Raw genomic sequence first — 26162 nt, 5'->3', positions numbered from 1 at the left:
CAGTTTTGTTCAGTCGCTCAATCGTGTCCAACTCTTTGCGACCCCATGGACTGCAGCACACCCCGCCTCCCTGCCCCTTACCATGGCCAGAGTTTGCCCAAGTTCATGTTCATTGCATCGTTTATGCTGTCCAGCCATGTCATCCTCTGACGCTTCCTTCTGTCCTCGATTTTTCCCAGCATCAGGGATTTTTCCAATGAGCCCTCTGTTCACATCAGATGACCAAAATACTGGAGCTTCAGCTTCAGCATTAGTCCTTCCGGTGAATATTTAGGGTTGATCTCTTAAGATTGACTGGTTTGATCTTGCTGTCCAAGGGGCTTTCAGGAGTCTTCTCCAGCACCATAGGTCGAAGCCTTCTGCCTTTACGGTGCCTCAGCTTACTCGTCTGTAAAATGGAAGAAACGATAGGTCTCCCCCAACCCCACCTCCGTTCACCCCCTACCCCGCACGTGAGAACTACAGGGCTTTGCTTAATAAACGCTGGAGATGATACTTATGGTGTTTATAGAGACTGCTAGCCAGAGGGCAGAAAGAGCATCCGCAGGGGAGGGAGTCAGAGACCCCCGCCCCAGTCCGTCTTCTCCTCCCCTGCCCACCTCAGAGCCTCAGCTCCCCCAGCTCAGCCCCGAGGGCACGAGAGCGGCCCGGGGGACCCGCGCCCCTCCGGCCGGCAGGGGCAGCACAGAGCGGCCCGGGACACCCGGAAGGGCCCCGCCCCCGGCCCGGCCCCGCCTAGCCCGGGCTGCCCAGAACCGGGAGGCGCTGCGGCGGCGGCGTTCGCGGCGGGGACGGTGCGCGCGGCAGCAGCGGCGAGGCCGGCGGCTGGACGCGCGGGGCGCCATGGCGGCCGCCGAGCGCCGCGCCTTCGCGCACAAGATCAACAGGTAGAGCGGCCGTCGGGCCCCCTCCCGCGCCGCCCCCACGTGTCCGAGCCCCGCCCCGGGGCGGCCCAGCCCTCCCCCGCCTGGGCGCCCCTCATTCAAGCCCCTTGGGTCTTCGCCAGGTCCGCCCGCTTCCTCCGGCCCGGGGGGCGCAGGCGTGGGGAGGTAGGGAGGGCGGCGGGGGTCGGGACTGGGGGTCATGTTTGGGCTGCGGGCGCGATGGTGGCGGAGGTCCGCCCTCGGAACCGGTGGGACGCGTGGGGGTGTGTCCGGGGGCCTTCCTGGAGGAGGTGGCTCCCGCGCCTCCTCACCAGCTCCTGGCCGATTCCCGGCCCTCGAACCCCAGGGCGTGGGAGTTGGGGGGCTCTTTCCATCCCATCTGTGCCTGGTGTGGGGCGGGAATGCACCAGGCGCCGGAATTTGGGGCCGGGGATGGCGTTCCTGGCGGCCCTTGAACCCCCTCAGGAAGTTTCCCGTGCTCTCCTCCCCGCCAGGGTCCCGTGCCCAGTTGTCTGGGGCGGGTGGGGGGGTGGGGAAGGGGACAGCTGTGGATGTCCCCCCGCCCCCAGCCCTGCTTCAGGCTCTCCTAGCACCGCCTGGACGCGCTGGAGATGGATGGGTGATTGAATGGAAGGAGTGGGGGCTGGGGACAGAACCAGCTGGTGGGCAGACGGGGGAGGGGACGGGCGCCAGGCGCTGGGGAATCCGTTTCCGTGGCCACTGGAGACTGTAAGAGACTCGGCCCGGGGAGGGGGATGTCGGACTCTCTGGGGCTGAAGCGCCTCCCCCCCACCGCTCTGGTCTGTACCTCCAGTAGCGCATTCAGAATCTGCTGGGGGCAGGGAAGCGGTTCCCTTGTATTAGGGGGTGGGCCGGGACACCCCGTGTGTCCAGCACTGCCCTGATGGAGCCTCCTGATGCCCCCACCCTTGGGGGCAGATACAATGGGGCAGACAGAGGAGAAGCCGGATACAGTAGATTACATGTTAGTGGTAAGCAGTGTGCGGACATACCAGGCAGAGATGGGAGGTGATGAGTGTGAGCACTTCTTTAGACCTGGGAATCAGGGTCAGGAAGGCCTGGAGAAGAAGATGACATGTAAACAAAGATCTGAAGGAGATGAGGGAGGGATCCATGCCCGGATATGGGGGGAAGGGCATGTGCAAAGGCCCAGGGGCAGGAGCAGGCGGGGTGTGTTTATAGATATCTGAGGCCAGCCGGGCTTCCTTGGTGCCTCAGATGGTAAGGAATCCACATGCAATGTGGGAGACCTGGCTTTGATCCCTGGGTTGGGAAGATTCTCTGGAGGAGGGCATGGCAACCCACTCGTCTTCTTGCCTGGAGAATCTCCATGGACAGAGGACCCTGGTGGGCTACAGTCTGTAGGGTCGCAAAGGGTCAGACACAACTGAGCGACTAAGCACATAGCAGGCTGGAGCAGAGTGAGAAAGGGGCTGTGGGAACGGGTTGCACAGGGCTTGTGGGTTATGGGGAGGAGTTCAACTTTTACCCTGGGTGAGGTGGGAGCCGTGGAGAGTTCAGAACAGAGGAGGGACGCTGTGACCTGGTGTCTGGGCGCATATCAGTTGGGCAGTTTTTATGTTCTGCTATCTCTGTGTCTGAATTGTCCCTCTGTCTTGGACCTTCGGTGTTTCTGAGCCTGGGGAGGTTATTACTGTTTCTTCGCCACTGAAGTCCCTGTGTCCTTGCGTACTGGCTTCCACTCAAGTGAGAAGCAGAGGCCCTGGGTTTTGCGCTGGGAGATGGATACTGTAGAGCTCAGGGTAAGAAAAGCAGAAAAAGGTCTTGGGGCTGCCATGTTGTCGTTGTTGGTTGTTAAAGTGAAAGTGAAGTCGCTCAGTCGTGTCCAACTCTTGTGACCCGTGAACTGTAGCCCACCAAGCTCCTCCGTCCATGGGATTCTCCAGGCAAGAATACTGGAGTGGGTTGTCATTTCCTTCTTCAGGGGATCTTCTCGACCCAGGGATCGAACCCAGGTCTCCCACATTGCAGGCAGATGCTTTAACCTCTGCACCACCAAGTTGTGTCGAACTCTTTTGCCACCCCATGGACTGTAGCCCGCCAGGCTTCTCTGTCTATGGGACTTCCCAGGCAAGAATACTGGGGTGGGTTGCCATTTCCTTCTCTGGGGGATCTTCCCAACCCAGGGATCAAACCTGTGTCTCTTGGATGGCAGGTGGATTCTTTATGGATGAGTCAGATTCTACCCCACCACCGGGGAAGCGCTGGGGCCCTAGTGAACCATAAATGGCGCAAGTCTTCCGGCCCGCCTCTGACAGGGTCTGCAGAGCAGTGTATTGGGCACCCAGGTGTCTGCATGCTGAGACCTAGGCCTGTATTCATCTCCTTGTTTGCTCAAATCATTCATTCCACAAATGCCACATTAACCTGCATGTTAGACTGTCCCCCAGGTTCCTAATGAACAGGCTCATTTAAAACAAAGATTTGTAGGGACAACTTAAAAATACAAACTCATATAGCCAATGGTTAGGACTCCAGGCTTCCACTGCAGGGGGCATGGGTTCGATCCCTGGTCTGGAACTAAGATCCTGCAAGCCATGTATCCAGAAAAAAAAAGTGATGGTCATTGTCACCATTCCAGGTTGGATTTTATTTTAAAGAATACAAGTGAAAAACAAAAAAGAACATTGTGTTGCATACAGTAACATTTGTCCATATTGTTTGTGCTCAGTTATGTCAGACTCTTTGCAACCCTATGGACTTCAGCCCACCAGGCTCCTTTGTCTGTGGGGTTCTCCAGGCAAGAATACTGGAATGGGTTGCCATTTTCTTCTACAGGGGTTCTTCCCGACCCAGGGATCGAATCCACATCTCTTGCATCTCATGCATCGAATTGTCTCCTGCATTGCAGAAGGATTTACCATTTGAGCCACCATGATGGATAATATGCGTTCAGAAAAATGCCAAGTTTAAAAGAGTAATTATGAAACAAATTCCAGGACTTCCCTGCTGGCCTACTGGCTAAAACTCTGTGCTTCCAATGCAGGAGGTACAGGTTCCATCCCTGGTCAGGGAACTAAGATCCCACATCCCTTGCAGTGCGGCCAAAAAATTGAAAAAAAAAAAAAAAAAAGAAAGAAAGAAACAAATGCCGTGGAAGAAGTCACTTGGATCAAAACAGGGGCTGTCTCTACCTTCCTGAGCCTTCCCACTCTAGCCGCCCTCCCAGGTGATCTGCACGTGGTTCTGCTCCTTAGGGAACTACCATGCTGATGGCTGCCACTATCATTTCCCCACCTGCATTATAATTTCTTCATTTAATTTGGCTCCCTGTCTGCTCTGAGTTGGTTTTGCCTGTTGAGAACATCCCATAAATGGAACCGCGTGGAATGTCGAGTCCTCTGTGGCAGCGAGATGTCAGGAGAAGGGCTCACCTGTGTTGCGGCTTATAGTCAGACGCATCCCTTCCCATCTTTGCATTCTATTCCCTCTGGCTGTGTGTCCTCCATCTTCAGTCAAGGAACTTGTGGGTTGTTTCCCTTTGAGGTTGTCACGATCAGAGCTACCATGAACATTCTTGGCCATGTGTTTCCTCCTGAGTATCTACACCTCAAAGTAGAATTGCTGGATTGGCGTGTTTTCAACTTTGCTTGTTCATCTACAGATGGTTTTCCAAAGGGATTCCCCCAATAGCAGATGAGAATTCCTAATCCTTGGTGGCACGCATATTATTTGCCTTCAGATTTTGCCAGCACTCATATTATTTGCCTTGCCAGCGCTCACTGTTCGCCTTTAAATTTTTCTGCCAGTCCAGGAGGTGTGTGTATAGGGTGGGATATGAAGAGGAATCTCTTTATGGTTTTATTTTTCGAATTTTATGTTTGGCTGCACCACGTGGCTTGTGGGATCTTAGTTCCCCGACCAGGGCTTGAACCCATGCCTCCTGCAGTGCAAGTGCAGAGTCCTAACCACTGAACCACCAGGGAATTCCCTGTGTGTGTGTGTGTGTGTGTGTGTGTGTGTTTTAAGATTTTTAAAATTTATTTACTTATGCTTATTTTTGGCTGCGCTGGGATCTTGGTTGCTGCTTGAGGACCGTTCTCTAGTGGTGGCGAGCAGGGGCTGCTCTGGAGTCGCGGTGCTGTGGCTTCTCTTGTTGCGGAGCACAGGCTCAGTAGTTATAGCACACGGGCTTAGTTGCTCCGCTGCCTGTCGGATCTTCCCCGATCAGGGATTAAACTTGTATCTCCTGCACTGGCAGGAGGATTTCTTTTTTTTTTTTTTTTACCACTGAGCCACCAAGAGAGCCCTATAGTTTTGTGTTTATTCATTTTCTTCCCTCACTTTTTGCAGACTTCGGTCACATTCCAAGGCTTATGTCATTCCTATTTCTAGTTTTATCATCCTCCTTCCCTGTAAGAGTAGACCTCTGTTAATCTGACCAGCACTAGGGGGAGGTCCACAGTCTCACATGAATTCCTAGCGATGCCACTGCTTCCTCTTTCCCCTCAGGCACCTCTTTAGAGTCACGTCAGGTTGTCAGGTTTTCACCTTAGAAAGATTGATCTCATCAATCAAATTCTGAGACCCGTTCCTGAGAAAACCCACTAAATTCAGCTCAACATTTTGCCTGCCTTTTTGTAATGTGGTCCACGGGGACATGTGCAGCACATCTGATATGGGAGTGAGACAGAGGAGTGGGTAATGACTCCAGGTGAGGGTCCTGAGCATCCGCAAGGGTGGGGCTGTGCTTAGTGAGACACAAAGGATGGTGGGAAGGCAGGTTATCTGTGTGTGTGTAAGTTGCTAAGTTGTGTCTGACTCTTTGCAATTCCATGAACTGTAGCCTGCCAGGTTCCTCTGTCCATGGAATTCTGCAGGCAAGAGTATTGGAGTGGGTTGCCATTCCCGTCTCCAGATTCTCTGTATGGGCCCAGTTAATCTGTATAGCATAGATTTGAAGATTGGTCGGGGTTCAGATAGTGCTGAAGGCTGAGACTGGATGGGACTGCTCTGGGGGCAGGTAAGTCTCGGATGGGACTGCTCTGGGGGCAGGTAAAGGGCAGGTGTTGTGCCATCTCTGTTCTCGGCTCTGCTCCCTGTCACGGGCGCCGTGGCATGCCTAACACTGAAGGACTTTGACCCCCAGCTGACCAGGGTTCCATCCTGGGTGCTGCTGTGCGACCCCAGGTGCCTCACGACCCCTCTCTGAGCCCCACTCACCTTTGGTTTACAAAAGCAGGGTCAGAAATTCCAGTTTCCCAGGATGCTCTTTGAGGCAATGTGGTGACAGCAACTCTTAATTAAACACTTACTGTGTGCCAGGCCCTATGCTCAGAACAGCTCGATAAGAGGTGGGTACCAGGGTGGCACAGTGGTAAAGAACCCGCCTGCCAACGCTGGAGATGCGAGACACATGGGTTCTGTCCTTGGGTCAGGAAGATCCCCTGGGGAAGGAAATGGCAACCCACTCCAGTATTCTTGCCTGGGAAATCCCACGGACAAGAGGAGCCTGGTGGGCTACAGTCCATGGGGTGGAAAGAGTTGGACATGACTTAGCAACCAAACAACAACAAATACCACTAAGCCCAGAGGCCTGGAGAAGAGGTGTCGTTCACCCCTGCTCGCCCAGCTCCAAGTGCAGAGCTCTGCGACTCGGTAAACTAGTTCCCGGGGCCATGCCATTGTGGACTCAGTGGTTTCCCAGCCCCGGGCACTCACTCCAAGGCCAGTGACCAAATGAAGCTGGACGTTCAGCCCCCACTCCCCTCCCTGCTTTGCAGCAGCAGCTGCAGAACAGCTGGTCCCAGGGCATAGACAGGTTCCCTGTTCCAGCATCTTTTGTAAATCACCCCCAATCCTCTGTGCCCAGGCTTCCAGAGGAAGCGGCCGGGACTTGGGGAATTTGAGGACAAGTCTAAAGAACCTGCTTGCAGTGCAGGAGACCTGAGTTCCATCCCTGGGTGGGGAAGATCCCCTGGAGAAGGAAATGGCAACCTACTCTAGTGTTCTTTCCTGGAGAATTCCATGGACAGAGCAGCCTGATGGGCTACAATCCATGGGGTCACAAAGAGTTGGACGTGGCTGAGCGACTAACACTTTCACTTCCCCTGATTTTTAATATCCTTTGAAATTCCTGCAAGCTAGTCTTCCCTCTTCGCCTCCCACCCCCCCATCCAATAGAAATAGTTGACACAGAAAATAAATAGAATCCAGGGTCAGTGAAAGAAGGAGGCTGGGGTCTCACATCCGAGAGCCCACGTTGAATCAGGGTCATGGTCGAGTTCTGTTTGACCCACACAGATTTGAATTCAGAGGCCTCCAGACTCTGCTGAAGCTCCCAACTGACCCCACCCCAACCCCACACCTGTCTTCCCTGGGCCCACCCTGCACATCTATCTCATTGGTGACATGTGGGCCACATTTGCAATCCTTAGCACTTTTAATTTCTTTTTGTTTCAATGGTTTAAAAAAATATTTATTATTTATTTCTCTGGCTGCACCGGGTCTTACTTGTGGCACTCAGGATCTTTAGTTGCGGCATGTGGGATCTTAGTTCCCCAACCAGGGATTGAACCTGGATTCGGAACGTGGAGCCTTAACCACTGAACCCCCAGGCAGTCCCAGGCATAACTTTTTATTAAGCAGATTTCCAAACAATGAGAAAAGAGAGAAGCTGGAGTGATTGAGGCCTGCATGTCCCACAGCTGCTTTCTTGATTTTAAGAGACACTGAGGCCCAGAAAGATTGTCCCACCTGCCCAAAGCCACACAGCTAAAAGATAAAGGGCTTCCCTCAACTTACGGTAGATTTAGGCAAGTTGGACTGAGAGGGAGATCAGAAAAGATTCACTCATTCCATCCAAAAAAAAACCCAACATTGATGGGAATTCCCTGGCGTTCCAGTGGTTAAGACTTGGCACTTTCACTATCAAGAGCTTGGGTTTGGGGAGGAACTAAGATCCTGTAAACAGTGTGGCATAGCCAAAGAAAATAATTTATTGAGCACCTACTGTGTGGGGTCCAGTGCCAGGGCCTTCATGGGGATAGCACAGTCCTAGCCTTGTTTGTACAGAGCCCTTGGGGAGCAAGGGTCTCTAGGCCCAGAGCACAGAGTCCAGCCTCAGAGCCTTGGCACTCACTGTTCCCTCACCTGGCACACTTTTCCCCAGATAACAGCATGGCTGTCCCTTCCTCCAGGCTTAGCTGAAGGAATTGAGAGTTTGGGGAACCCCTTCCCCTACTGGGTCTGTTCCCAATTCTTCTCCTCCTTCCCCTCCTCCTTCTCCCATTCTGGATCTCTCTCCCCTGTGGGTCTTGCCCCTTGACCCTCAGTCTGTGCTGTGACTCTGAAGGCCAGCGCGGATGCAGACGGCCCAGGAAGGTCACTGCACTGACCTTGGTGGCTGGGTTGTGCTCCAGGAGTCATGCTGGCCTCTTACACACCATCAGCCTCAGTCTTAGACCCCTGATAGGGTGTGTGTATGAACACCAGGCCCCCTGCTCAGCTCCACTGCTCTGTGAAGGCAGGGCAGCTCCAGATGGGTAAACTGAGGCTCAGGGGCAGGAGTGACTCGTCTAGCAAGGGTGGAATGGGGCTCACCTTCCAGATAAGGGGTTGGAGTGGGCAGAGATCCCCTAGATGAGGACATGGAGGCCTTTCTGCAGATCTGGGGGCCTGTCCTGGTGGGAAGAAGAAAGAGTGGGGATCAGTGACCCCCAGATGCTGCCCAGCTGCAGTCCCCAGCCCCCCTTATCTGTGCTTGGGAGAGGAAAGGGGGTGATGTGTCTGCCACAGCCTTGGGGGCACCCGTGCTGAGACCTGTGCATCCTGGATCCTGGGTTCTCTTGGCCGGTGGCTGGATTTTTTTTTTTCTTTCCACAGCCTGGATTTTCCTCTCCTAGTATGAATCTGTGGGCCCCAAAGCCCCAGTTCCCAGGGCCCTGCTGCCCAAGTTTTCCTGCCCACTATGGTCCCCTTCCTGTCCCCGCAGGACGGTGGCTGCCGAAGTGCGGAAGCAGGTGTCCCGGGAACGCAGCGGCTCTCCCCATTCCAGCCGGCGCTGCAGCAGCTCCCTGGGGGTGAGTGTTTGGGAGGCGCTCCCCCACCCGACCTGCTGTGGGGGAGCTGAGGCTGGGAAGGGCCCAGCTGTGGCAGGGGAGGGGGGTCCCAGTGAGTGTGATGGGGAGGCTGGCTGGTCCCCCTCTGCAGGGAGCAGCCCCGTGGGTGGTCAAGTGGGGAGAGGTTCAGCCCCTCAACCCCTCACACACACACAACCACCCCCACCCCCAACCCCTGTGCCCACACCTCCTGCTGTCTAGACTGGACCACCCAGCTGGGAATGCTGGGGAGGGAGGTCTGGGGAATGGGCAGCTCTTCTAGCTGCAGTAAAGGAGGGGGTGGGGCTCTCTTGCCCGCAGGGCCTTAGGAATTGTCTCTTTCTTTGCTGCAGTCCCCAGGCCTTTCCTTCCACCAGGAGTTTCCTGCCCTTCCAGGCACAGGGTGTGATTTCCTGCCTGGAAAGGGGCGGGCCCAGCTGGGGTGGGGGTGGAGCGGCTGAGGTCACTCACTGCCCCCTGTGGCTCCTCCAGGGCCCTCCCACCACTCCAACACCCTCCGTGGCCCCCACCACCCTCTTGATGGTCCGAGGCCAGCCCAGGCTCACACTCAGTCCCTCCAGCCCCCAACCCCAGGGCCCAGGTCACAGCCACTTTGCTCCACCTCAGGTCCCACTGACCGAAGTCGTTGAGCCCCTGGATTTTGAGGATGTGCTTCTGAGCCGGCCGCCGGATGTAGAGCCTGGGCCTCTCCGGGATCTGGTCGAGTTTCCAGCTGATGACCTAGAGCTACTCCTGCAGCCCCGGGAATGCCGCACCACGGAGCCCGGTATCCCCGAGGATGGGTGGGTTGAGTCCCACACCCTCCCTGTCTGTATCCCCACGCGGCCTCTGTACCCCACATCAACAATCCCTCTCCCACCAAGCTCCCGAAAGCCCTGAGTTCAGCTTCTGGCTTGGCTGTGTGACCTTAGATAAGTCCCCTTCCCTCTCTGAGCCTTTACCTCTGTGTCCCTGAAAAAGACAGAAGGACAGGCCACTGGAGAGATTTAACACTGGGTCCTGCTTCTGTGTGGGGCTTCTTTGATGGCTCAGACAGTAAAGAAACTGCCTGCAATGTGACAGACCTGGGTTCGATCCCTGGGTTGGGAAGATCCCCTGGAGGAGCGCATGGCAACCCACTCCAGTATTCTTGCCTGGAGAATCCTATGGACAGAGGAGCCTGTTGAGCTACAGTCCATGGGATTTGCAAAGAGTTGGACATGACTGAAGTGACGGACGCTTTCACTTCTCTGCTTTGTTTACCCTTACTGTATTTTGTGCAGAAAGATGGATGCCCAGGTGAGAGCTGCGGTGGAAATGTACACTGAGGACTGGATCATTGCCCATAGGAGGTGGGTCTGACTCGGGGGCAACTCAGGGTACAGAGGTCAGGTCTGAGCCCAGAGGAGCCCATTGTCTGCCGCTGTTGCCACTCCTCCTGGTTATCCGCCCACTGTCCCTGCAAGGGTAGGTGGACTTGTGCGGCGGCATGTCCGGTGGATGGATGGCCCTGCAGGCATCACGTGGGCCTTGTGGCTGTGTCAGTCAGCACCTCGGGGAGCCCTGGGGAGCCCTCATCTCTGCTACCCTCTCATCCTCCTAGATACCAGCACCTGAGTGCGGCGTACAACCCCATCACCACGGAGACTCAACGAGAGAGGCAGAAGGGGCTCACCCGCCAGGTCTTCGAGCAGGATGCTTCTGGGGATGAGAGGTCCGGCCCCGAGGACTCGGTGAGGGAGCCCTGGCAGGGGTCACTATCGGGGGCGGGGATGTGTGTGCACGGCCTGCCTGAGGCTTCAGCTCTTAATCCTCTGTGATGGGCAATGACCTGAACAGCCTCCATCCCCACAGGAAGTGTATCAGCCCTGTAACTGAACAGTTAAGAATCATAATTATCAGCATTTATGAAGTGCTTTTTTTTTTTTAAAGTTACCCAGTCATGTCCAACTCTTTGTGACCCCATGGACTATAGCCTGCCAGGCTCCTTTGTCCATGGAATTCTTCAGGCAAGATACTGGAGTGGGTAGCCATTCCCTTCTCCAGGGGATCTTCCCAACCCAGGGATCGAACCCAGGTCTCCCGCACTGGAGGCATATTCTTAGCATCTGAGCTACCAGGGAAGCCCTATTAAGTGCTTGGTGTATACTAAATGTTTTACACTTGTCCTCTTTCATCTGGTGAAGCAGGGCAACACCCATTTTGCAGATAGAGAAATTAAGGGGGCTGTTCCCTGGTGGTCTAGTGGTTAGGATTCGACTAACCATAGCTATCACTGCTGTGGCCCAGTTTTAGAACCTGGTTGCAAGGAACTGAGATCCTGCAGGCTGCCCAGTGCAGCCAAAATTTAAAGAAAAAAGAAAAAAGAAACCAAGGCATGCCTGGCTTAGTAGACGGCTTTCATTGGCCTTTTGAGTTTTGAACCTGTATTTTGTCAACCAATATTTATTGAGTGCCTACTTTTACCAAGAATCATATAATTACTGTTATTGTTTCCATTGTTAGCTGTTTATGAATGTAGTTGGAGAAACTGAGGCCCTTAGCTGTTGGGGTTAGAGACCCAGGGTCACAGAGCTGAGCTGGGCTTTAAACTAGGGTAATCTGGTTCTGGGGGCTTCCCTGGTGGCTCAGCAGTAAATAACCTGCTTGCCAATTCAGGAGTGTGGGTTCAATCCCTGGGTCTCGAAGATGCCCTAGAGGAGGAAATGGCAACCCACTCCAGTGTTCTTGCCTGGGAAATTCCATAAACAGAGGAGCCTGGCAGACTCTAGTCCATGGGGTCACAAAAGAGTTGGATACAACTGAGCAACTCAGCACCAACAAATCTGCTTCTGACCAGAGCTGAGTCTAGAAGGTCTGGCAGATCTGGGCTAGTAACAGCCCCAGTGAGAAGAACTCTCCCTCCCCTGGCAACAGTGAGCAAAGTCCTCAAAGGCTCTCATTGGCCCAGCCCAGGCAAGGGCCTGGGCTGACTTTGTTGTGTTCTGATTGACCCAGGCAAGGGCCATGTGATGCCCAGACTAGGAAGTAGCCTTCCCAAGCATAGTAAAGGGTGACACCCATTTTGCAGATGAAGAAACTGAGGCATGGCAAGCTTAGTAGAGGTCCTTCACTGGCCAGCTGAGTCTTTATTTTTTCAACGGATATTTTTTGAGTGTCTACTTTTACCAATAATAATCATATCTCCAGACAGAAGTTTCTAGAAAGAAGGTCAGCAAAGCCCTCAGGTGACCCTTGTCATGGTGACCTCAGCCCCTGGTCCTGAGCGTGCCCATTCTCCACTGGCAGGATGACCCCCGACACTCCTCAGGTTCCCTGGACGACACCCCGCGGAGCAGTGGTGCCTCTGGCATCTTCGACCTGAGGAACTTGGCGGCGGATTCTTTGCTACCCTCCCTCCTGGAGCGCGTGGCCCCAGAGGATGTGGACCGGCGTAATGAGGCATTGCGGCGGCAGCACCGGCCCCGCGCCCTGCTCGCGCTCTACCCCGCCCCCGACGAGGTAGGTGCCCGCTCAACTGCACAGCCCCTGAGATCAGTGCACAGCCAACTGATGTGTGATCCCAGTGAGATTTCCTGGGTGCCTAATGTATACCCTGCATTTTAATTCAGTAGCTCTTACTGGATTCTCCTATGTTGTATACCCCTGTGTTTATCCAGCCAGCATTTATCGGGAACTTACTATATGCTGCTGCATTTACTCAACCGATATTTATTCTATGCCTACTGTATAGTCTTTAAACAAACGGCATTTAATCAACCAGCACTGGAGAAGGAAATTGCAATCCACTCCAGTACTATTGCCTAGAAAATCCCATGGACGGAGGAGCCTGGTGTCCATGGAGTCGCGAAGAGTTGGACACGACTGAGCGACTTCACTATTCATTAAGCACCTATATATATGCCTGTATTTATCCACCTGGTGTTTATTGGGCACTCACTGTGTTGTTCAGTCCCTAAGTCGTGTCCAGCTCTTTGCGACCCCATGAACGATAGCTCGCCAGGCTTCCCTGTCCACTATCTTTTGAAATTTGCTCAAACTCACGTCTATTGTGTTAGTGATACCATCCAACCACCCCATCCTCTGTAGCCCCCTTCTCCTCCTGCCCTCAATCTTTCCCAGCATCAGTATCTTTTCCAATGAGTCAGCTCTATTTAATGACTATTATTTATTATATATCCCTTTATTTTTATCTACCCAGCATTTATTGGGCTTTCACTGTATACTCATATTTATTCAGTCAGTGTTCACTGCATGTCTACTGTATAGTTTTCTATTTAAGCAAACAGCATTTGAGCAACTAATAGTTATTGAGCATCTGTATCTATCCAACTAACTTTTATTAAGCACCTAGTATATACATCTGTGTTTTAATTCAGCCATTTAGTGCTTGCTGTATAGCCCTATATTTATTCACCCAGTTCTTACTGGGTGTCTAGTATGTATGTCTAGACAGCATTAATTAGATACTTTCTGTATACATCTGTTTGTTCAACCACATTATAATAGGTACCTACTACATACCTCTGTATTTATCCAACCAGGATGTGTGAGTGCCTGTTACATAGCAGCCACTGGGGATACAGCCATAAACAAGATAGACCCAGTCCCTGCCCTCTGAGTTCAGTCTGGTGGAGAAGAGACCTCCCTACAGAAAATGACAACTCAGAGTAGTGCCATGATGAGCCGTGTGTTGTTGTCCCTCACGGCTTCCCAGGTGACATTAGTGATATAGAACCTACCTGCCAGTGCAGGAGATATTAAGGGATGCTGGTTTGAGCTCTGGGTCAGGAAGACCTCTCCCGTCTCACCCCCGCCCAGAGGAGGGCATGGCAACCCACTCCAGTATTCTTGCCTGGAGAATCCTAGGAACAGGGGAGCCTGGAGGGCTATGGTCCATAGTGTTGTAATGAGTCGGACACAACTGAAGCGACTTAGCACACACGCACGCACATTGTCCCGCTCACAGCCCTCTGTGTCCCAGTCACGGGGCCCCCTGCATCTAACTGAAGCAACTTAGCACACATGCATGCACATTGTCCCGCTCACAGCCCTCTGTGTCCCAGCCACAGGGCCCCCTGCATCTAACTGAAGCGACTTAGCACACACGCACGCACGTTGTCCCACTCACAGCCCTCCGTGTCCCAGCCATGGGGCCCCCTGCATCAGGGCATGGTGAGGACCTGGAGTGTCAGATACCTCCGGGTGGAGGAAGGCTTCCTGGAGGAAGTGCCAGCTAAACTGTGACCTGCTGATGAGCAGGTATTGGCCAGGCCAGGAGGAAGGGAGAAGGAGGGCATTCCAGGCTGGGGGAACAGCATGTGCAAAGGCTCAGAGGCCAGGGACTGAAGGCTTAATCAGGTTGAGGGTAGAGCTGGTCTCAGGCCACACGTTCCAACCCCTCCCTGGAGGATGTGTCCCAGCTGCCCCTTCGGCTCTTGGCAGGATGAGGCCGTGGAACGCTGCAACCGCCCAGAGCCACCGCGAGAGCACTTTGGACAGAGGATCCTGGTCAAGTGTCTGTCGCTTAAGTGAGTGTGCTGATCCGTCCCTCCCTTCAGGCATGTGAGGGGGGACCATGGGGGATTACGGTGAGGCACACAGTCGGCACTCACTGTGTGAGCCATGCCATTACTGTGTGCAGCCCTGAGACCACGAGGACCCCCCATAGACTTTCAGGCTGGGAAATAAGACTTCTTTCATTATTCAGAGCCACTAACCCTAAGTTCCGGTTGTGTGCCAGCCTCAGTTCTCAGCCTTCCATGTATATTTTTTCTTTCTATATGTATGTGTGTGTGTGTATTTTTTATTAAAAAATTTTAAATTTATTTTAATTTTTTAAAAACTTTGGCTGTGCTGGGTCTTTGTTGCTGCACTGGCTTTCTCTAGTTATGGCGGGCAGGGGCTCCTCTTTAGTTGCCGTGCTTGGGCTTCTCATTGTGGTGGCTTCTCATGTTGCAGAGCATGAGCTCTAGGTGCACAGGCTTCCGTGGCTGCCGCACTTGGGCTCAGTAGTCGTGGTGCACAGGCTTAGTTGCTCCAGGGCATGCGGGATCTCACCATACTAGAGATCAAACCTGTGTCTCCCGCACTGGCAAGCGGATTCTTTACCACTGAGCCACCAGGGAAGCCCTCCACGTGTATTATCTCTGACCTTCACCACAACATCACGTTGTGGGTGCAAGTGGGAAACTGAGGCATAGGGAGGTGAAGTCATTGTGCCCAAGATCACAGTGACTTGTGAAGCCAGAGTCTGGCCCTCGCCCAGTCTGCAGCTGGCACCCAGGCCAAAGGGGGCGCTGGTGACCCTGGGCCTGGCTTCTTGCCGCCACAGCCCCCTCCACATCGGCCCTGGGGAGCAGCCAGAGTGCGTGGGAATGGAGCGGAACAGGATGTGGCCTTGGACCCAAGCCCGGCTCTGCCCCTCCCTACCCTGAGTTCCTGCCTGGATGGAGGCAGGAAAGGGAGGCCCCATCTGGCCTGAGGCTGTGGTGGGCCTTAGGCCACCTGCCTCCAACACACAGGCTGGGAACCAGCTCTGTAGGCTCATTCAGTCATTCAACCAACAGTGAGCGTCTACTGTATGCAAGTTGTATAACTGGGATGACCACAGGGGGCTCTCTAGGTGGGAGACACAACACACACAAAGATCTGGAGAAAGGAAAAATGAGGCCAAGAGGTGGGTGGGTTTGGTCCATGCAGGGCAGTGGTGAGCCTCAGATTTTAAGGTTTTTTTTTTTTCTTTTTCTTTTTGGCTGTGCTGGGTTTTGTTGCTGTGCCCTGGCCTTTTCTAGTAGCATCGAGTGGGGGCTACTCTCCAGTTGTGGTGCTCAAGCTTCTCATTTTGGTGGCTTCTTGTTGTGGAGCATGGACTCTAGAGCGTGGGCTCAGGAGTCGTGGTGCACGGGCTTCGTTGCCCCGTGGCATGTGGAATCTTCCCGGACCAGAGATTGAACCCGTGTTCCCTGCATTGGCAGGGATTCTTATCCACTGGACCACCAGGATAGTCCTCAGTTTCTCCTTTTGCAAAATGGGACAGGCCTTTCCTACAAGTCCTTAGATGGTGCTTCTTTGTGACCCAGTGGGAATCAGATGCCCTCCCCTCCCAGTGCACCAAGGCTGAGCTGGACCTCAAGAGGGAGAGGGCATATGGAGATGGGAGGGTCAAGGTCAGCCGCAGCCAGAGAGCCCCCACTCATTGCAGGTTCGAGATTGAAATCGAGCCCATCTTTGGCATCTTGGCCCTATACGATGTGCGAGAGAAAAAGAAGGTAGGAGCCCCTTTCTTCCCCTTCCTCCCACCCGCTCTTCTTCCTTGCTGCAGGGTGATGGTCTTCCTGGGGGGGGTGGCTCAGCTGTTTCTTGTGCCCCTAGATCTCAGAGAATTTCTACTTTGACCTGAACTCGGACTCCATGAAGGGGCTACTGCGGGCCCACGTCACCCATCCTGCCATCTCGACCCTGGCCCGCTCTGCTATCTTCTCTGTGACCTACCCCTCGCCTGACATCTTCTTGGTCATCAAGGTATACCAGCTGGGGCTGGCAAGGGGGTGATCATGGTGAAGGCCACAGGTGAGGTCCCTGCTCTCATAGAAGAAGACATGTCACCAAGAATGGTGAGCAGAGCTGTCTTGGGGGAAGCCCAAGAGGAAGCCTGAGCCCACAGGGAGCTTCTGAATGAACCCAGGTGGGGAGAAATCACCAAGGGCTTCTTGGAGAGGTGACAGCTGAGCTGACACCCATGAGTAGGCAGCCTGGGGAGAAATGGCATCCTGGCACATGTGGGAAGACATTTAAAATGTTTTTTTTTTTTGGTTGAGTTTTTCAGCTTATTAGGGGTGGGAAAACTTAATTGGCGCATGGTTTGGGATTTTGCTTCCAGGAGTGAGCTCAAATTTCCTTTCCCCAAACGTTCAGTTAGTTTTTGATCAATTAATTAATGACATTAATTGGACACCTTCAGGCAGGCACTGCTTCCAGTCAGTCATGGTTCACAAGGAATCTGGCCTTTGCTCCTCACAGCCCAGGAAGGTGGGGGTTGCCATGGGGCCCATTTTACAGATGGGGAAGCTGAGGCACAAAATCCAGAAGGAATGTGCTCAAGGTCCCACAGCCCCCAAGTGGTCAGGATTAGAGTCCAGGCCTAGAGCCATGCTTGGAGTGGACTTTGCTTATACTAAGAAATAAAGATATAAACATGGGAGGAAAAATGGAGTCGGGTTTGGGGGCGGGGGCAGCTAGTTATGCAGGCTGACAGCTAGCACTCAGTCCAAGGGATAGTGGGAGCCGTGGGAGGTGTGGGAGCGAAAGCCCTAGCTGGGTGGAACATTTGGGTGACGGTAAAGGTCAGAGAGATTGGGAGTGAGGTGGGGAGGTTGGGGTCCTAGCAGCACCTCACTGGGCTTGCCCGCCCCTCAGCTGGAGAAGGTGCTGCAGCAAGGAGACATTAGCGAGTGCTGCGAGCCCTACATGGTGATGAAGGAGGCGGACACAGCCAAGGTGAGCGTGGGAGGCTGGGGCAAGCGTTGAAGGGGTACCCCCGCAGAGCAGATCCTGGATTCAGCAGGCCTGGGACACTGAGCTTGTCGGGGGTGGGGTGTGTCGGGGGTCTCCTCCCAGAACAAAGAGAAGCTGGAGAAGCTGCGCCTGGCGGCTGAGCAGTTCTGCACCCGTCTGGGCCGCTATCGCATGCCCTTCGCCTGGACGGCTGTGCACCTGGCCAACATCGTGAGCAGCGCCGGCCAGCCAGACCGCGACTCAGACTCAGAGGGCGGTGAGGAGGCGGGGCCGATGGGCCAGGGGCGGAGCTACCAGGTTGGGGAAGGGGCGCCCTCTGCTGGCCGGACTAGGTACCAGGCCTGAGTCTGCAGTGTCTTGGCTCCCCTCACCCTTCATTTCTGTCGCTCCATCACTGTCTCCCCTAGAGCGCCGACCCGCCTGGACTGACCGCCGCCGTCGGGGACCCCAGGACCGGACGAGTAGTGGGGACGACGCTTGCAGCTTCTCTGGTTTCCGCCCAGCCACACTAACCGTCACCAACTTCTTTAAGCAGGTGTCGTGGCTGGGGGTGGCGGGTGGGCAGGGGGCTGAGAGAGGGGGACCCCACACACATCCCCATTTCCCTCTTGCGGCCGCACGATCCCCGGGGATCCCCAAACCCCTCAACCCTGGGTCACTGGGGCGGGTTCGTGCAGGAGGCTGAGCGGCTCAGTGACGAGGACCTCTTCAAGTTCCTGGCTGACATGCGGCGCCCGACATCCCTGTTGCGACGCCTGCGTCCCGTGACCGGTGCGTGGTGTGCCCCGTACATGAGACGTGTCACTCATGTAGTCATTCAAACCCGTATCTGCTGCGCCAGATCTTGGTGACTGTGATAGACAAAGCCCTGACTTCAGGGGTGACCTTCCAGTGGGGGCCAGAGATGAGAAGCAGAATAAATAAGACAGGTAGTGGGTCAAACGGGGAATGTGGGCAGAGCTCCTCAAAGATGGGAGGCCGCAACGGGAGTTGAGGGTGACTTCCTGCCACAGCACCTGAAAGATGGAGCCACCAGAGGGCATTGTGGGAGGGTCAGAGCCCTGACTTGAGCTCAGAGTGTGTGGGCGGGGCAGGGGACCCCAGGTGGAGACTCCCAGGAAGGTGCAAACTGGCTCCCCCTCCCCAGCCCAGCTCAAGATCGACATTTCCCCGGCCCCTGAGAACCCTCACTTCTGCCTCTCCCCGGAGCTGCTTCACGTCAAGCCCTACCCAGACCCCAGGGGTCGGCCCACCAAGGAGATCCTGGAGTTCCCTGCCCGTGAGGTCTATGCCCCCCACACCAGCTACAGGTACAACCTCTGGGGCAGCCGGGCACTTGAATATGGGGGGCATCATGCGGAGTGAGATCTGCTTCCCCTCCATAACACACAGACGCTGGCCTGAGATGCCACTGTTCTGCTTTAATAGGGAATGTATAGGCATGAAGGGGCATATCCTTCCTCCACCCCTCCTTGACCATCCATGTTCTCTGCCTGTGTCCCCGCCTGCTTCCCTCTCTGCTCCATGACTGGAAGCAGGGCCCAGCGCCCTGGCTGACCTCAGCGGATGGGCAGCTCCTCCCTGTGTGGGGGCCGCATGGGGCAGGGCTGTGTCCCTCGGTGCATGACTGGTCCTCAGTTCTGCCCAGGCTCAGGCTCAGGCTGGGAGCGCAGCCATGTGGAGTCTGGGAAGGAGGTGAGGCTTAGCCAAGGCACAGGGATACCCCTATTCCGCTGCCCTCGCACACCTAGACCCCCGCCAGGCTCACCTCTCCTGAATCTGTCTCAGCCGCTGCTGCTGTGCCATCATCTCCTGCTTCTGTCGCTGCACATGACCCGTAAGGACCCACACGATGTGGTTCTGCTCATCTGCATGGGCCTGTGGGTCAGGACAGAACCCTCAGCTGGGGGCCCCCTCACCTCCCATCCCTGGATTCTGCCCAGACTCTCCCGCTTCCCACTGTATCTGTGTGATCCGCAAGCCACCGCCACTCCTTGGCCTCAACTTTCCCAGCTGTAAAATGGGGATGAAATAGGAGTCCCTCTGTGGGATTGTTCTGAGCATGATAGAGATTGTGATGATTTAGTCGCTGAGTTGTGTTCGACTCTGGCAACCCCGTGGACCATAGTCCACCAGGCTCCTCTGTCCATGGGATTTTCAGGCAAGAATACTAGAGTGGGTTGCCATTTCCTTCTCCAGGGGATCTTCCTGACCCAGGGATCAAACCTGTGTCTCCTGCATCACGAGCGGATTCTTTACCTCTGAGCCACCAAGGAAGCCCATAATAGAGATTATTAGAGGGGATAAAACAGTGCTGGGTGCATCACAGGTGCTCCAGAAACGCTCTAGTATGCATTTATTGAATAACCACTATGTGCCCCATCCCAGCTTGAGGATTTTATCTGCACTGAGTCCCTGGCTCTATTTTGAGACATAGTTGTTGTTCTTATTTACAAATAAGGCAAGTGAGGCATGGGAAGGCACATGGCTTTTGCCCAGGGTCACATAGCATAGAGGCCAGGGTACCAGAAGCCTTAACTGGGTCTGGGGGGTCTGGGGGACAGAAGGTTCAGAAATGAGGTCTGATTGTGAATCGAGGTCTTGATTCCCCCAGGGCCAGGAACCCCTTACCTTTAAGGCCTCGAATTCTTGCCGGGCATGGCCCAGCCACACGCCCTTCAGTTGAACTTCTAGCCGCTTCATTTTCTCCCGCAGCACCTGCTGTCCCCGGTCCACCTCCCCCAGCGCCTGGGCTGTGGCCTCTGCCTGCAGCTTGAGGCCATCCTCTTCTATCTACCAATAGATGGTGGATGTTAGTAGGATGACCTGCTGAGATCAGCCTGATTTTAACATTGGAAATCCTGTATTCCAGGAACCCCCTCACTCCTGGGAAAACCCCAAAGGTCAGCCCAGGCATAACTCCACCACAGACTCCTACCCACCCCACAACACCCCAACTGCAGTGCCCACCTGCATCTCCAATAGACTCGCACGTAGCTCTTGGGCTGCATCCTGGCCCTGGCTGACCTCCTTCCCCAGGAGCCCCAGCACCTGGCCATAGAGGCTCAGGCTGTCCCCGGCCTTTGTCAGCTGTGCCTCCGTGGCCTTGTACACACCGTTGAGAGCCTGGCTCAGCTGCAGGGCCCCGTGGAAGAGTAGGGTCAGCTCCTCCTGCTGCGCTGGCTCTGAGCCACTCGTGAAACCCACCAGTGCCGGCTGGGCCGTCGTTGCCAGGGCGCACAGCAAGCACAGCACAAGCACGGGCATGGCTGGAGGGCTGGGGAGGCTGTGGCTACAGCCCCAGTGGGGCTGCCTTTTATGCCATAACACCCCCACCTTAACTTCAGGTCAATCATTAACCAGCCAGCTGGGTGCCCCGTGTTGAGCAAGGGCCTGGAGGTGGCACCACCGTTGCGTCAGGCGGATGTCCAGCCAGCCACGCTGGAATCACGCTGGCGGGGGCTTGGGGCCAGGTGTGGGCTGGGGCACTGGTGAGAGGATAGGCCCAGGCCTGGCTGGAGAACCCTACGGCTCCTAGCCTCCGTTCCCCGTCTGTGGATGGACACAACAGTAACCGCAGTAACAGTGAGGCTTTTATGATCGCCAGTGGTTCACCCAGAGCTGTCCCGCTGCTATTACACAGTAGCTGGTCTCCTAACCTCCTCACAAGCCTGCAATGCCCGAGTCTTTGTTGACCTGGTTAAGAGCTAGGGGAGCAGGTGGTGGAGATCCTTTCAAGGCCACACAGCCTGACTCCAGGACCTCCATGTGCCCTGGATCAGTGCTCACTGCTGTGTTTCTCCCTGGATGACTGTGGGCAAGTGCTTCTGTTTCCCTGCCTGTGACTGTGAAATGGGGGATGATGTGAGGTCCCCCCCACCAGTAGGCTACTGGTAAGAAATAAATGAGTCGTTTCACGTCAGGTGCTTAGAACAAAACCCAACACACAGTTGGCCCCGCATTAGTGTTTGGTGCAATTATTAACATTATTGTTGCTTAATATCATTGATAATGACAAAGGCTCAGCTGGGAGGCTTGATGCCCTCATTATATAGTTAGGGAAGCGGAGACCCAGGGGGCTGCTGGGGCCTGTACAAGCTTACTCTGGAGGAGGGAGGCAGAACCCTGACCTCAGCCCTGCTCTTGCCTCCAACTCTTGCCTCCATTTCCCCAGCTGAGAGAGAGGCCATATAACTCCAGGGGCCTCTTCTGAGGGAAGGGGCAGTCAGGCTCCTGAGCTGGATGAGGCGCAGGTCAGCCTGGGCCTGAGCACCTGTGTGTCTCCTCTGCCTCACCGTGCACCCTCAGTGGCCCTGAAGTCCCTCTGTATTCCCACCCTCTGTCACTCTGTTCCCCCATCTGTGCTCTGAATGGTACCTGTCTATTGCCCACTGTCTGCACTCACGTCACCCGCCGGCTGCCCATCACTGTCCCTGACCCAGCCCTCCGTGTCCCGGTGGGGTGGCCGCTGTCCCCCAGGCTCTCTGTCCCTCTGACGTGGACATGCCCCTTCCCCCGCAGGAGCCTGCTGTACGTGTACCCACACAGCCTCAACTTCAGCAGCCGCCAGGGCTCCGTGCGCAACCTCGCCGTGCGAGTGCAGTACATGGCAGGCGAGGACCCCAGCCAGGCCCTGCCGGTCAGTGGCTGGACCCAGGGGCGGGGGGCGGGGGTTGGTCCCCAGCCAGTCCCTCATGCCTTTGCTCCCCCCAGGTCATCTTTGGCAAGTCCAGCTGCAGTGAATTTACCCGTGAAGCCTTCACACCGGTGGTCTACCATAACAAGTATGTGGGCTGGGGTGGGGGACTGGTGAGGGTACAGATGGGCAGGAAGAGGGGTGCGGGGGATGGGCAGGCTCCTGGAGTGCAAATGGGGGCACCTGAGGCAGACAGCAGGAACAGTGGGGCCTGGCAAAGGGGGTGAGACAGGCAAGGGGGAGCCCAGCTCCCAGCAGAACCCCCAGCCCGGCCCCCTAGGTCTCCCGAGTTCTACGAGGAGTTCAAGCTGCGTCTTCCCGCCTGCGTGACTGAGAACCACCATCTGCTCTTCACCTTCTACCACGTCAGCTGCCAGCCCCGGCCTGGCACGGCCCTGGAGACTCCTGTGGGCTTCACTGTGAGCCCCCCACCGCCTCTCCCCATCCATGCCCCGCCCTCCTGGCCCTTGTCCGGCCCCACATCTGACCCCCTGTCTCTCCCCAGTGGATCCCACTGCTGCAGCACGGCCGCCTGAGGACGGGCCCCTTCTGCCTCCCCGTGTCGGTAGACCAGCCCCCGCCCAGCTACTCCGTGCTCACACCGGATGTGCGTGCCCTGGACCCCCTGCCAACCAGCACCGGGTCCCAAGAACCCCAGTCATGCCCTGCTTTCCTTCCCGCAGCACCCCTGGCGCCTTGTCCTCTGTTGAGGTCTCATCACACCCATCCCTGTTATTAATCCCGTGTGTCTTCCTGCCCCATGTGTATCCCTCCCTGCTGTGGGGTGTCCCTCCCTTGTTAATGCCCCCCCACCTCTGCACTCACTGTTCCCCACCAAGACCCCACTGCCTCGCCGCTTCAGGCCCCTGTTTGCAGCCCTGCCTGCCTGACACTCTCCCCAGAGCACTTCCTCCCCATGGGAATGCTGTGTCAACCTCGCACAAACCCTTTCATTTGCACCAGGTCCTCTCATTATTCTGTCTTCTGTTCATTCCCTCCAATAACATTCAGCCTCAGTCTCCCTTCTCCTATGAGCGTCCTGGGCATCCCTGAGCCTGCCCAGGGGACCCCCGTCAGTGCTGCCCACAATCCGCCCCCATCTCTGGGCTGGGCTACGGGGCCAGGGGGCAAGGTGCCCAGCAGTTCCCCCAGGCAGGGCCACAGTCAGGCCACAGTGTCGCAATGGCTGAGCTGGTGGCCTGAGTCGGGGCGGGGGAGGGTGGGCCCGTGTCCACCTGGCGTGTCCCTCCCACAGGTGGCGCTGCCGGGCATGCGCTGGGTGGATGGTCACAAGGGCGTGTTCAGCGTGGAGCTCACAGCTGTGTCCTCTGTGCATCCCCAGGTAGGGGGCGGGGCCGCAACCCAGGAGTCTGGCCCTGGGGTTGGGCAACACTTTCCTCTGTCCTGGGAGGCCTGGCCTTGGGCCATGGACGTGACTTTGGTCAGCAAGGCTGGCTCCCAGGGAAGCTGCTGACTCAGGCGGGGGTGGCCATGCCAATGGCCATCGCAGCTGGAGCTTTGCCCTTTTCTGCATGGTCTCTCGTCTTTCCCCTGCCCCCAGTTTGCCCCTTGCTATGTCTGTGATCGCGCCTGTCTTTTTTTTTTTTTTAATTTATCTATTTATTTATTTTTGGCTGTGCTGGGTCTTCGTTGCTGCGCACACTTTCTCTAGTTGCAGTGAGTGGGGGCTCCTCTCTAGTTACGGTGCATGGGAGCCTCATTGCGGTGGCTTCTCTTGTGGAGTGCAGGCTCTCAGGCACATGGGTTTTAGTTGCAGTGTGTGGGCTTCAGTAGTTGGGGCATGTGGGCTCTAGAGCCTGGGCTCAGTAATTGTGGTGCCCAGGCGTAGTTGCTCCGTGGGCATGTGGGATTTTCTCGGGCCAGGGTTCGAATCCACATCCCCTGCATTGACGAGTGGATTCTTAACTATTGGACCACCAGGGAAGTTCCCTCCTCATTTCTTTTCCATTCACTGGTCTCTAGCCTCGCTGTCTTGACCCACTCAGTCTCCCGCTCAAACCCCAGGTCCTTCCCTGCTCACCCCGGGTCCTTCCCTGTTCCTACCCCGCTCACCTGGTCCCCCGCCAGGACCCCCACCTGGACAAGTTCTTCACCCTGGTGCACGTCCTGGAGGAGGGGGCCTTTCCATTCCGGCTGAAGGACGCGGTGCTGAGCGAGGGCACTGTGGAGCAGGAGCTGCGGGCCAGCCTGGCAGCCCTGCGCCTCGCCAGCCCCGAGCCCCTTGTCGCCTTCTCCCACCACGTACTGGACAAGCTCGTTCGTCTGGTTGTGCGACCCCCGGTCATTGGTGGCCAGATTGGTGAGCTGTCACAGCCTCAGACTTTAGTTTCCCCCATCTAGAGAGTGGGCCCAGTGACCAGTGGTGACCTCCCATAGCCCATTTATCTCTCTGGGCTCAACTTTCCAATCTGAAAAATGGCCCCTCAGTCCCCTAGTCCCCTGACCTTTTGAAGACCACATGACCCCCTTGGGCCCTGAAGTAGGGGCTTGGAACTTAACCTCTGCTCTGCCCGGCAGTGAACCTGGGTCGTGGCGCCTTTGAAGCAATGGCCCATGTGGTCAGCCTCGTCCACCGGAGCCTAGAGGGTGCCCAGGACACCCGTGGTCACTGCCCACTGCTGGCTGCATATGTCTACTATGCCTTTCGACTGCCTGGCACAGAGCCCAGCCTCCCGGGTGGTGAGTGTCGGTGGGAGACTCTGGGGCACAAGAAATACCTGGGAGGGAAGCATCCTAAGCAAAAGGAAGGCATGTGCAAAGGTCCTGAGGCTACAGGCCTTGGTTGGTTTATACAAGGTATAGGAGAGCGAGAGAGAGAACTTTGTACCCCAGCCCCAGGACTGTGGTCTCTATAAATTTTATTGACAAACGATTCAGCCAGTTAGCAAGCAGGGACTGGATCAGAGCAGCCTGGGTTTGGCTTTCAGTTCTGCCTGTGAGCTCTGTGACCTCAGGCAATGCCTTTACCTCTCTTGGCCTGTCTTCCTATCTTTTAAACAACGATAATACTAGTGCCCCTCTTGTGGGAGTGTTAGTAATAATAAATGGCAAGTGAAGGTGTTAGTCACTCAGCGACCCCATGGATTGCAGCTCACCAGGCTCCTCTGTCCGTGGGATTCTCCAGGCAAGAACACTGGAGTGGGTTGCCATTTCCTTCTCCAGGGGATCTTCCTGACCCAGGGATCAAACCCAGGTCTCCTGCATTGCAGGCAGATTCTTTACCGTCTGAGCCCCTAGGGAAGTCCAAATGGCATAGTAATCCGTGTGAAATACTTGGCACAGTGAACACTCAGTAAAGTTGGATATTTTCATTTGCTAAATGATTAGTAATAGCCAGTAACCCCTCTGGACACATACAATATGCCGAGCAGTCCGTGTTTTTCATCCTTCTCAAAATTGCTATGAGGCTGAGCCACTATTACACCCATTTTATGGGTGAGGAACCTAGAGGTTTAGAGGCAGAAGGTGACTTTGGGGATTTCGCTGGAGGTCCAGTGGTTAAGACTCTGCTTCCAGTGCAGGGGACGTGGGTTCAATCCCTGGTCGGGGAACTAAGGTCCTTCATGCTGCGTGATGCAGCCAAAAGAACAACCCCAAAACAACAACAACAACAAAACACACAAAAAGGAAGTGACTTCGCCAAGGGCATCTGACTGGGAAGGGACAGGAGGTCATCAGGGCAGGTGGGCAGGGGGCTGAGCATATTCCTTCCGTCCTCAGGGGCCCCTCCAGTGACGGTGCAGCCTGCCACGCTGGCCCGTGGCCCTGGCCGCCCCGCCAGCCTCTACCTGGCACGCTCTAAGAGTATCAGCAGCAGCAACCCCGACCTGGCCGTGGCCCCTGGCTCTGTGGATGACGAGGTATCCCGCATCCTGGCCAGCAAGGTAGGTGAGGGCCCCCTGCTGGCGCCAGCCTCAGGGGTCATGGCTGCCGTGTGGGTGGGTGAAAGATTTCAGTGTGAAG

At 55.6% G+C, this 26162-nt stretch overlaps 2 protein-coding genes across 6 annotated transcripts in view; one reads left to right on the top strand and one right to left on the bottom strand.

Moving 5' to 3' along the window:
* Positions 1-843: 843 nt before the first annotated feature.
* Positions 844-26162, top strand: part of DOCK6 (dedicator of cytokinesis 6) — a 47418-nt gene continuing 22099 nt past the window's right edge. For 3 of the 4 annotated variants that reach the window (XM_068981496.1, XM_068981495.1, XM_068981494.1), the window contains exons 1-22: positions 844-887; positions 8860-8947; positions 9593-9768; positions 10249-10317; positions 10569-10698; positions 12254-12466; positions 14411-14496; positions 16170-16236; positions 16340-16489; positions 17384-17464; positions 17585-17738; positions 17890-18017; positions 18160-18253; positions 18630-18792; positions 22004-22121; positions 22196-22266; positions 22459-22597; positions 22684-22785; positions 23434-23520; positions 24267-24498; positions 24717-24878; positions 25920-26083. In XM_068981496.1, coding sequence (XP_068837597.1) covers positions 844-887; positions 8860-8947; positions 9593-9768; positions 10249-10317; positions 10569-10698; positions 12254-12466; positions 14411-14496; positions 16170-16236; positions 16340-16489; positions 17384-17464; positions 17585-17738; positions 17890-18017; positions 18160-18253; positions 18630-18792; positions 22004-22121; positions 22196-22266; positions 22459-22597; positions 22684-22785; positions 23434-23520; positions 24267-24498; positions 24717-24878; positions 25920-26083 — 2718 coding nt within the window. Of the gene's footprint in view, positions 888-8859; positions 8948-9592; positions 9769-10248; positions 10318-10568; positions 10699-12253; positions 12467-14410; positions 14497-16169; positions 16237-16339; positions 16490-17285; positions 17465-17584; positions 17739-17889; positions 18018-18159; positions 18254-18629; positions 18793-22003; positions 22122-22195; positions 22267-22458; positions 22598-22683; positions 22786-23433; positions 23521-24266; positions 24499-24716; positions 24879-25919; positions 26084-26162 lie in introns of those variants that run through there. The other variant, XM_068981497.1, reaches the window with a different exon arrangement.
* ANGPTL8 (angiopoietin like 8) lies at positions 18904-20760 on the bottom strand. Of its 2 annotated transcripts, XM_068981498.1 has the most exons (4): positions 20453-20760; positions 20114-20275; positions 19251-19360; positions 18904-19166 (listed from the first exon to the last, which is right to left on the bottom strand). In XM_068981498.1, the coding sequence occupies exons 1-4, from the start codon at positions 20747-20749 to the stop codon at positions 19139-19141; spliced, it is 597 nt and encodes a 198-aa protein (XP_068837599.1). In that variant the 5' UTR covers positions 20750-20760; the 3' UTR covers positions 18904-19138. The 2 variants fall into 2 exon arrangements, with proteins under 2 accessions (XP_068837599.1, XP_068837600.1); XM_068981499.1 differs by lacking the exon at positions 18904-19166 and having other exon boundaries at positions 19251-19350.

Source organism: Capricornis sumatraensis, chromosome 9 (genome assembly GCF_032405125.1).
Source record: "Capricornis sumatraensis isolate serow.1 chromosome 9, serow.2, whole genome shotgun sequence".
Lineage (NCBI taxonomy): Eukaryota > Metazoa > Chordata > Mammalia > Artiodactyla > Bovidae > Capricornis > Capricornis sumatraensis.
Note: the sequence above shows the minus strand (reverse complement) of the source record. Positions and strands in the feature narration are given on the sequence as shown.

Coding starts and splice junctions, on each gene's coding strand:
- ANGPTL8 (XM_068981498.1), bottom strand. CDS start 20,749: ATGCCCGTGCTTGTGCTGTGCTTGCTGTGCGCCCTGGCAACGACGGCC. Junction 19,361..20,113: donor AAGAATTCGAGGCCTTAAAG/GTAAGGGGTTCC, acceptor CCTGACCCACAG/GCCCATGCAGATGAGCAGAA. Junction 19,167..19,250: donor CTGAGACAGATTCAGGAGAG/GTGAGCCTGGCG, acceptor CCTCCTTCCCAG/ACTCCACATGGCTGCGCTCC.